Raw genomic sequence first — 11,691 nt, forward strand, 5'->3', positions numbered from 1 at the left:
GATAGATAGACAGATAGATAGATAGATAGATAGATAGATAGATAGATAGGTAGGTAGGTAGGTAGGCAGGTAGGTAGATAGATAGATAGATAGATAGATAGATAGATAGATAGATAGATAGATAGATAGATAGATACTGGCCATTACCTCAAACAACTTGATGTACCAAGGGTCGGGTTTCTTGCACCGGGCCAGGCACACTTTGGCATAATGCGGGTAGACATTGTCTATATTCAGTTTTTCTTCTCGTTGTTCTTGCTGCTGTTGTTGCGACTCTGCCCCGGCCTTGCCTCTGTTGCGAACTGACGATGACGACGATGATGAAAATGAAGGTGTAATTTCACCCAACAACGGTTGTTGTTCATTCATCATCATCACCGCTGCTGCTGCTGGTTGTGGTGGTGGTGGCGATGCTGTTTGTCACTCGTGGTGAGAACGATAACGATGACGTTATATTGTTTATGTTAACGCTGTTGTTGTTGTTGGTGTCGTCGTCGTAGTAGTAGGTGGTGGTGGGCGGCGGTGGCTTGTAGTTTTTGTTTTTGGTACTGTAGTTGTTATCGTATTAAATGATGCAGTCGTTGTTGTTATTGCTGTTGTTGTTCTTGTTATTGTTGTTGTTGTTGTTACTCTTATTACTGCTGACGACGCAATTACCCTTGTTTGTTGCTGTTGTTGTTTGATGACGACGATGGCTACGGTGCTACATCGTTATTATCGATGCAACGATCGTTGTTCGCCGTTACAATTTGTCGTGATTGTTATAAACGCCGACGTCATTCGTGTTGTTGTTGTTGCTGCTGATTAAGAACTTCGCTGACGTTGCGTAGCAAGAGCTCTCCGACATCTAACTAACCAGCACTAACGAAACTTTTCTCTCACAGTGACGAGAGATGAAGATGCTGTTGTTATGGTAACACCGCCACGTGAACAAACGACACAAGGGAGGCTACTCTCACCTACAGTGAACGCAGACTGCCGAGTGGTAGTGGTGGTGGTGGTGGTGATAGTAGTAGTAGTAGTAGTAGTAGTAGTAGTAGTTTCTACTGAAGCCTCAGACCAACCAAAGCTTTGTGAGTAGTTACTGTAGGCGGAAACTGAAAGAATCCCGTCTTGTATACATACATACATACATACATACGGACGGACGGACGGAACAGCCTACTCGTGAAATTAACGTGCAAGTGGCTGAGCACTCCACAGAGTTCTCAAAGAGATTCAGCGGGATACAGAATGTGAACAAGGCTGGCCCTTTGAATCACAGGTACTACTCAGTTTTGCCAGGTGAGCTTTTTAAAGGAGCACTCCGTCGGTTACGACGATGATAGTCCCAGCTGATCCGATCAACGGAACAGCCTGCTTGTGAAATTAGCGTGCAAGTGGCTGAGCACTCCACAGACACGTGTACCCTTAACGTAGTTCTCGGGGAGATTCGGCGTGACACAGAGTGTGACAAGGTCGGCCCTTTGAAATACAGGTACTACTCATTTTTGCCAGCTGAGTGGACTGGAGCAACGTGAAACAAAGTGTCTTGCTCATGGACATAACGCGTCGCTGGGAATTGAACTCACAACCTTACGATCGTGAGTCGAGAGACTAAAAAAACTCCTTGTAACACCAAAGATGAACTGAAAGCAAGGATTATGGCAGAATTCACCAGCTTAAACGAGGAAACTCTCCAGACGAGTTACAGGAGATTCCGAAGTCGTCTGGAGGCCATGGTTGAAGCCAATGGCGATTTTATTGAATAAATTTACTCTTTAGAATTTCGAGATATTTTTATGTAACTTTGGTAAATATATCTGTTAAAATGAGATATCAGTGTTATTTTCATTTTTGCGTAATTTAGACGACAGTTTATTCACCACACCCTGAATATATATCTATAAACACACACACACACACAGGTTTCAAATTTTGGCACAAGGCCAGCAATTTAGGGGACGGACCTAAGTCGATTACAACAACTTCGCTATTCGACTGGTACTTACTGTATCAACCTCGAAAGTTTAAAAGATAAAGTCGACATCTGCAGAATAAGAACTCATAGCATAAAGACGGACGAAATGCCTCCAAGCATTTCGTCCGGCCTGGCAACGACTCTACCCGTCCGTCACTTTCATATACGATTAACATTAAAACTGCAAAACACGGATGTTTACAGTTCGGTCAGGGGAGACTACTCTTTTTGCTGAATCAACAAACCGGAAGTTATCAGTTTGTGCTTTTTTCTCATTTCTGCTGCCGCCACTTGGTGTCGCTGTAAGCAGGCGTACATTTCAAAGATGATCTGAGTTCGATCTGCGACGATTTCTCTTCTTCGAGTTGGTGCTTGTTTACATCGGATTTCAGGTGATGTTGAACCTTAATCGTATTTCTATCGGATCAACGAAAGACATATATGAGTATATACTGAAGTGAACACACACACACACATATATGTATATATAAATATACACGACGCACCCGTGTTTATATATTATGTTGATATCCAGTATGTATACAGTTTGTGATAAGCATGTGGCTTCGAACGCATAAACTCCACTGTACGTATTGAGTACTTCATCTCTCGTTTGTTCATACACGAACACACACATATAACATACGTATATATATATATATATATACACACACATACACGCATTAAAATATTGCATTACACACTCATTAATATTGCTTTATAATATATATATTTATATATACATACACACAATAAAAGAACCATATCATACAATACACACACATACATACACCTATGTATACAAAAAGTATGGCGTGTTCTGCTGAAGACGAAGGCGATCCTCGTCGTAAGATTCTCAAGATGGTTGTGTGTTCGTTATGTTACGATGCCGGTTGTTCCACGGTGGAGAACATCGTAGCCGAAACATTGGTGGAAATGATGCAAAGTTGTAAGTTATTGTGTCTTCTTTCTTGCTTTTTTTTAACCCATGAAGGGCTGGGGGTTTGCACTTACATAGCATGGACTGCTGAGCACATTTTATGAAAATGAAACTACCATGCACGCATAAAAAGACAAATAAATTGTTAAAATATCTTCTTAGTATATAATGGTAGGAAGTTTTACATCATCTGAAAAGTCATTAGTTGAACTATTAGTCCTCTTGCATTCTGGGGGGTATCGAAGCGTTTGGGTGACATTAGATCCCAACAAATACCCGTAAATTAAGTGCATCTATCTGGGCCACTGTCGTGGCCTGTCGACCTGTGTCTGCGGCCACGATCGTGGGCCGTCGCGCTTCATATGTTAAATGGTTTCTTCATTATAAACTCTTTCGTGAGTTTTTTTTTCATTTATTTTTCATCTGGCATTAATCTTTAATGTTTAATCTTATATTTGGTTCAGTCAGTTGGTCTCCGGGGATGTTGGAGCGCTGCCTGCACAAGGTTTTAGTCGAACGAATCGACCCCAGCATTTGTTATTGTTGCTTTACACTTGTTATTTATTCTGTCGGTCCCTTTTTGCCAAACCGCTAGTTTACGAGGATGTAAACAAACCAGCACTTCTTGCCAAGCAGCAGTGGCTGACAAATACGAAGATGCAGACTCATAAATGTACAAACACACATATATATCTTTATATTGACCACATATATATAGACGTATACATACATACACACACACACACACATATATATATATATAGATAGATATATATATATATATACATACACACATACTCGACAGGTTTCTTTCAGTTTCCATCTACCAAATCCAGTCACAAGGCTTTGGCCGGCTCAGATCATATATATATATATATATATATATATATATATATATACTCATGAAAATTTCTGGAGTGGCTGTGTGGTAAGCAGCTTGCTTCCCAACCACATAGTTCTGGGTTCAGTCCTACTGCGTGGTACCTTGAGCAAGTGTCTTCTACTTTAGCCTCGGGCCGACCTGAAACTGAAAGAAGCCTATATATATGTGTGTGTGTGTGTGTGTTACCTCCCTTCGTTATTTATATGGTCTCCCTTGCAACACATTTTGCTTTGTATGTCCGTCGCAATCTTATATATGCGTGTGTGTACATATATATACATATATATATATATATCTATATAGGCGCAGGATTGGTTGTGTGTTAAGTAGCTTGCTTACCAACCGTATGGTTCCGGGTTCAGTCCCATTGCGTGGCACCTTGGGCAAGTGTCTTCTACTATAGCCTCGGGCCGACCAAAGCCTTGTGAGTGAATTTGGTGGACGGAAACTGAAAGAAGCCCGTCGTATATATGTATGTATATATATATATATATATGTTTGTGTGTCTGTGTTTGCCCCCCTAGCATTGCTTGATAACCGATGCTGGTGTGTTTATGTCCCCGTCACGTAGCGGTTCGGCAAAAGAGACCGATAGAATAAGTACTAGGCCTACAAAGAATAAGTCCCGGGGTCGATTTGCTCGACTAAAGGCGGTGCTCCAGCATGGCCGCAGGCAAATGACTGAAACAAACAAAAGAGTAAAGAGTAATATATATATATATATATATATGTGTGTATGTATGTATACACACACACACACACATATATATATTGTTTTTAACCTTATTTTTGTGCTTTTCTTTTCAAGTTTTGTGTGAAGCTGGAAGGAGCTCTCAGGCGTATTGTGAATTGTCTGGCAGAACCACTCCAATGTTAAGTGATGTTGTTATGAGTTTAATTGAGATGGGTGAGTCTTCTCCTTTTCAAACTGACGACCATTCTAATCGAGGCACTTCTGATAAATTCAAAGCAATGGAATCACAAACATCAACAAACACTTTGTTTAGTATTTGTCTTGTAATTCTCATTCAATGGTTCTTTAGTACTTTAGATTTTATCTTTTACGTATCCGCATAAAAAAAAAATGATAATACAGTTCTATATTTAAGAGATGAGGAATTATGTACGTTATTTACTGAGTGAAAATGATCAAACTTTAAACCGCTATAACCTTTTTTGAAATGCTGGCAACCAAACCAAGAAGGTCCCAAAAATCTTATATGGACCCCAGTTGAGAACCACTGGTCTAAACCATGCCAGTAAGGAAAACGGACATTAAATTACGATGGTGATATGTCTGGCCATGGGCAAATATTACCTTGCTTGGAAATAAGTAATTATAGATTACATGAAGGGCATCTGGCCATAGAAAATATGCCTCTATAAATTGCTTCTAACCCATGCAGGCATGGAAAATCATCATCGTTTAACGTCCGCTTTCCATGCTAGCATGGGTTGGATGATTTGACTGAGGAATGGTGAAACCAGATGGCTACACCAGGCTCCAATCTGATTTGGCAGAGTTTCTACAGCTGGATGTCCTTCCTAACGCCAACCACTCAGAGAGTGTAGTGGGTGCTTTTACGTGTCACCCGCACGAAGGCCAGTCAGGCGGTACTGGCAACGGCCACGCTCAAAATGGTGTATTTTATGTGCTACCCGCACAAGAGCCAGTCCAGGGGCACTGGCAACAATCTCTACAAAGGCCAGTCAGGCGTGGATGTTAAACAGTGATGTTGATGATATCTGTTTTAAGCGCTTTCACCAATATAAGTACCACTGGAATTCTCGCCAAAAGCACACAAGAATACACACATCACCCACCCATTTTACTGCCCATTTCCTGTTCCTGTTTTATTGTTATGGTTTTCTGCAGCAGTGCTAAACTTCTTTGGCGTATATTTCCAGGTACCAAAATCGACCAGATTCCTATTTATGCGAAGAAACCAAACAAAAATGTTTTTATTCCACGTAAGTCGCATCTAATTAATATTCCATGCCATTCTTCACATTTACTGTCCACTTTCGCCAAATTTATGTCACAGAGTCAGCCATGCCATTGAATATCTTTGTTGAATTCTTATTATACGAACTGTATAAATCTAAATATACATACATATATACACACACATACACACTTACAAAAGCACTACTAATAGAATGGGACCTCCAGCTTACCAGTTCTGGTCAAACCGTCCAACCCATGCCAGCATGGACAATGGACATTAGACGATGATGATGATGAGATGTATGGCTTAGGCACAGGCATGGTTGTGTGGTAAGAAACTTGCTTCCCAACCACATGGTTCTGGGTTCAGTCCCACTGTGTCACACCTTGGGCAAGTGTCTTCTACTATAGCCTCGGGCCGACCAAAGCCTTGTGAGTGGATTTGGTAGACAGAAACTGAAAGAAGCCCGTCGTATATATGTATATGTATATATATGTATGTGTGTTTGTGTGTCTGTATTTGTCCCCCAACATGGCTTGACAACCGATGCTGGTGTGTTTACGTCTCCGTAACTTAGCGGTTTGTCAAAAGTGACCGATAGAATAAGTACTAGGCTTACAGACAATAAGTCCTGTGGTCGATTTGCTCGATTAAAGCGGTGCTCCAGCATGGCCGCAGTCAAATTACTAAAACAAGTAAAAGAGTAATAGCCTTGGGCCAACCAAAACCTTGTGAGTGGATTTGGTAGAAGGAAACTGAAAGAAGTCCATCGTATATATATGTATGTATGTGTGTGTGCATCATGTAAGGGTTTGCAACAGAAAGGTCATTTGTCTGTAAAACATTGCCTCAAATATGTATTCATCTAACTCATGCTGGCATGGAAAAATGGACATAAACCACCATTGATCAGATATCAAATTATGATGCCATCATCATTTTTTTTATCTCAATTTTTCTTTTTTTTTTTTGTCTGAATTTTTACAGCAACCCACAAGCATGTGCCACCCTTACCTGGAATACTCGAAACTGGGGAACGGAAGCATCACCCATCATACATCCAAGATTATTTCCCTCCATTTCCAGGGCCCCACAGCTACATTCGGACACCTGTAAGAATTCCAATAAATTATCATTGTTGTTGTTGTTACTGTTATGCCCCAGGACAATCCTGGTCCAGCAAACCTATTTATGAAAGACATTTTAACCATAGCCATCATGCCCTTTTTCCAGACCTAATCTATCTAGGAATACATTGTCTACTGTGTTGTCATTCTATTTATTCTTTTGTTTGTTTGATTTTTTGATTTTTTTTTTTTTAAGACACTGACTGTGATTGGAGGGAGATTTAGCTGCTATTTCAAGACAGACAAAGGCATGATTCTATGGTTAAGACGGCCACATTGCATCTCCATGATTCCAGGTTCAGTTCCAATGTGTGGCAGCTTGGGCAAATATCATCTACTATGGCCCTAAGCCAATCAATGCCTTGTGTGGGAATTTCGTAGATGGAAACTATGTTGAAACCTACCACACACACACACACACACACACATATGTGAAGGTACATGGCTTAGTGGTTAAGGTGTTTCATTCATGATTGCGAGATCGCAGGTTCAATTCCCAGACCGGGCGTTGCATTGTGTTCTTGAGCAAAGCACTTCATTTCAATTTGCTCAGCGATCATTTCGTCATCTAACGAAATACTGCTAAGCATTTCGCCTGGCGTGCTAGCATTTCTGCCAGCTCACCACCTCAGACCAGCTTAATTTTGATGATTATATTAATAAATTATTCATTATTTTCAAAATTGATTGAAACAAAAGTGATGTACTTTGAAAGGAATCTTGTAATGAAAGTGTTAAATATTCACTTCATTACATTATTTACATTTGACAGATATTTGTCCTCATCTTGTTTGTTGTTAACACAACGTTTCAGATGATATACCCTCCAGCCTTCATCAGGTGTTTTGGGGAAATTTCGAACCTGGGTTCTCATTCTTAAGGTATTTTTCGATATTGTTGTTGTTGTTATTATTATTATCATTATTATTATTCAGGTCACTGCCTGGATTCGAACTCGCAATCTTGGGGTTAGTAGCCCGCGCTTTCAACCACTACGCCATATGCCCATGGTTAAAAGCACAGGCTACTAACCCCAAGATTGCGAGTTCAATTCCAGGCAGTAACCTGAATAATAATAATAATGATAATAATAATAATAATAATAACAACAACAACAGTGAAAAATACCTTGGGAATGAGAACTCAGGTTTGAAATTTCCCCAAGACACCTGATGAAGGCTGGAGGGTATATCAGCCGAAACGTTGTGTTAGCAACAAAGATGAAGACAAATATCCATCAAATTTACATAATTCCTCATCTCTTGAATATAGAACTGGATTCACTTCATTAGTTTTTCCTTATTTGGTTTTGTCTATCAACAGACTTATCGAGATCCTGTGACTGACTATCAACTGGTTCGAGAGAAAGTTGCATCTCAGAAGAGAGATACGGAACGAGCACTGACCCGCTTCATAGCTAACACCGGCAAAACACAGAAACTCTTCAATGACGACAGTGGAGCTTTTCCATGTAAGTTCACAAATGGTGATGACAGTGACATCATTGTTGTCATTATTATCATTTAGAAATAATTTTACCTGTGCCTTAGCACAGAGGTATTCTTTTCAGTTATGTTTGTTTATCTGTGGATAAGATATCTCAAGAACCGCTTGTTGGATTCGGATGAAACTTTCAGAGATGTTTGGCCTCGTGACTGGCACAAATTGAATACAGTTTGGGATTGGTCTGGTACTGGACAAGTCTCTTCTAAAACAAGAAATCAAACACCATTTCCCCTCCCTGCATTTGTCAATTAACTTTTGGTCGATTGAACTTCTAAGAGTTCTCTCCCTTGCTCCTTGTGACGAAACGTTTTCATTAACATAATATATATTTAATTCTCTTTACAGTTAGAATTTTAATTATAAGTTAATTGTAGTTCATCACATTACGTATATATTTATATGTCTATTAGCTGTGGATATGAGTGTGCTGTGTGGTTAAGAAGCTTCCTTCCCTGCCATATGGTCCTGAGTTCAGTCCCACTTTGGTACCTTAGGCAAGTGTCTTCTGCCATAGCCTCAGGCCAACTGAAGTATTGTGAGTGGATTTGGTGGACAGAAACTATTTGTCACCCTTTCACCACTTGACAACCGTTGTTGGTGTATTTATGTCTCCCTAACTTAGCAGTTCGGCAAAGAGGTCGATAGAATAAGTATCCAGCTTTGGGAAAGGAAAAAGAAAACCAACTGGGGTTGATTCATTTGACTAAAAATTCCTCGAGGTGGTGCCCCAGCATGGCCATAGTCTGCTGACTGAAACACATAAAAGAATAAAGTAATATATATATATATATATATATATATATATATATACACACACACATGACAGGCTTCTTTCAGTTTCCATCTACCAAATCCATTCAGAAGGAATAGAAGACACGTGCCCAAGGTGCCACACAGTAGGACTGAACCCGGAGCCATGTGGTTGGTTGGTTGGTTGGAAGGCAAACTTCTTACCACATGGCCACATAATATTTATATAATAACATGTATGATATCGAAAACTCAGCAAGTAACAGTTGTTGCTCATGTGGCGAGTACCACATTGGTTTCAGGTTGGGGTTACTATGTTGGTTTGGGAGGGCCAGAGTTATGCACAGAAACAATTGTTGGGATTTGTGATTAAGGCCCGTTCATTCCGTCTTCGTTTTGCATAAATCCTTATATATGTATGTGTATATGTGGAGGCGCAATGGCCCAGTGGTTAGGGCAGCGGATTCGCGGTCATAGGATCGCGGTTTCGATTCCCAGACCGGGCGTTGTGAGTGTTTATTGAGCGAAAACACCTAAATCTCCACGAGGCTCCGGCAGGGGATGGTGGCAAACCCTGCTGTACTCTTTCACCACAACTTTCTCTCACTCTTTCTTCCTGTTTCTGTTGTGCCTGTAATTCAAAGGGTTAGCCTTGTTACACTGTGTCACGCTGAATATCCCCGAGAACTACATTAAGGGCACACGTGTCTGTGGAGTGCTCAGCCACTTGCACGTTAATTTCACGAGTAGGCTATTCCGTTGATCGGATCGACTGGAACCCTCGATGTCGTAAGCGACGGAGTGCCAACAACAATGTGTATATATTATAATGCATGTGTGTCTGTTTGTTGCAGTGATTGCCATGAAACCAAACATTATGCCTTACCTAAATGCCTTATTGCCAAAGGACCAAGATTTGGATGCACAACTGCCCGTACAGAACCAATGGGCAAACATCATGCAGAAGTACAATGTCGAAGGATCAAAAGAGGATGCGGGCATAGCAGTGAATAACATCAGCAACAACAACAACAACAACAGCAACAGCTGTGGTGGTGGTGGTGGCCACGACTTTCTTCCTGAACGGTATGAGTATACTCAGACTGTCTTGGACGTAGACAACGAGGCCATCGATAATCCGTATCTTCGACCGGTGAAACCTCCACGTAAGAAGAGACGGTGAAGAACATTTTGGGTTTTGGGGGGGGACGGGGTGGAGGGTTACTTCCTTGGTTTGTGTGTGGGGGTGTGCTGGGCGGGGGGGGGATAGTTTACTTCGTTGGTTTGAGAGGGCAAGGGTTATGAGCTTACTCGGGTCAGCAGTTGTGGGCTGAACGCTCAGTGGGGAGGTTGAGGTCAGACGAGAGTGCCAGCTGTTTAAGGGAGCCACATTTTACTTCTAACATTTTGGTAACAGACTGCCCCAGCATGGCCAGAAAACCAGCAATTGAATATACAGAATATCCTGTACCGTGGCTGAGGTGCTTATCGTTCACTTTTCGTTTATGAGGTCACTCAGTTGGCTAGAAACAGCACCAAAAACCCTTCATATCACATTCTGCCATTTTACAAAATGAAGGACATTTTCGAGAAAGCGTGTCTTAAACACAGATGGAAAGCATATGGGGATTGGCGGGGTTACTTTAAACCCTAGGTCTCTGCAAGATAAGGGGCCAACTTTGTGCTGCACATTAACAAAACAAGGAAAATACCATTGGTTGGCTGGTGTCCTTCAAACTGTTCCATGGTAAATGCAACGACCCCTTTCTTAAGTGTTATATGACCCACAAAGCAGAAGCATTTCATTATCAAAGTATGTCCATAGACTGAGAGTTCAAATCCTGCCCTCGTGGTGATAGGTTGACTTGTGGTAATGACAACCTAATTTTGCAGTAGGGTCCTCGGACAGTAACCCACATGCCCCTGATTTGGGGTTTTGAGGGTATTGGGGACAGTCATTGATTGAAAGGCAGATGGGAATTGAAGAAAGTTGCTGTTATTACTAGCGTGTCACATTATTCATGATTCATCACATTTTTTTTTTATGTCTACAAGCATATATGTGTGTGTTTGTGTATAAATGCATATTTGTAAATTTGTATGAATATGAGTATATTTTTATGCATGTGTGCATGTATCCGTATATATAAATGTGCGTATGTATATATATATATATATATATATATATATATATATATATATATATATGCAGATTTGTACATATAAACATGCATATATATTGGTGTGAGTATATGTAAATGTATGTAATATACATAGGTGTAACATTTCATCAACAAAAAATAAAAGTGATTTATAGACCTTTGTGTTTTTGTATTTTTATACATGTATAAATATATGTACATGCGGTTACATGTGTGTTTACATGTGTCATATCCTTTTCATGTTTTGACCTCTGTTTTTCCACGCTGGCATGAGTCAGACAAAATTCATTCCACCAGCTTTTCAGACATGTTTCAAAGCATGATAAGAAGTCGGTGATGGTGCACAAGGTTAGCACTCGTTTCAAACGGTCACACGATGCCAAGCCAAGGCAACACAATCACACACACACACAC

General features: G+C 40.6%; 2 protein-coding genes across 2 annotated transcripts in view; one reads left to right on the forward strand and one right to left on the reverse strand.

The window, feature by feature from the left end:
• LOC106873827 (uncharacterized) overlaps window positions 1-2,119 on the reverse strand; it is a 10,033-nt gene extending 7,914 nt beyond the window's left edge. Inside the window, exon 1 of the mRNA XM_014921336.2 lies at window positions 148-2,119. Within this exon, the coding sequence (XP_014776822.1) occupies window positions 148-375 (228 nt within the window). The 5' untranslated portion in view covers window positions 376-2,119. The remainder of the gene's footprint in view (window positions 1-147) is intronic.
• Window positions 2,120-2,236: 117 nt separating this feature from the next.
• LOC106873826 (transcription initiation factor TFIID subunit 8) lies at window positions 2,237-11,433 on the forward strand. The gene is made up of 6 exons (XM_014921335.2): window positions 2,237-2,909; window positions 4,592-4,690; window positions 5,692-5,754; window positions 6,720-6,844; window positions 8,183-8,330; window positions 9,970-11,433. The coding sequence occupies exons 1-6, from the start codon at window positions 2,756-2,758 to the stop codon at window positions 10,296-10,298; spliced, it is 918 nt and encodes a 305-aa protein (XP_014776821.1). The 5' UTR covers window positions 2,237-2,755; the 3' UTR covers window positions 10,299-11,433.
• The last annotated feature ends 258 nt before the right edge of the window (window positions 11,434-11,691 follow it).

The sequence above is a fragment of the Octopus bimaculoides genome, chromosome 25 (genome assembly GCF_001194135.2).
Source record: "Octopus bimaculoides isolate UCB-OBI-ISO-001 chromosome 25, ASM119413v2, whole genome shotgun sequence".
In the NCBI taxonomy this organism is placed as follows: Eukaryota; Metazoa; Mollusca; class Cephalopoda; order Octopoda; family Octopodidae; genus Octopus; species Octopus bimaculoides.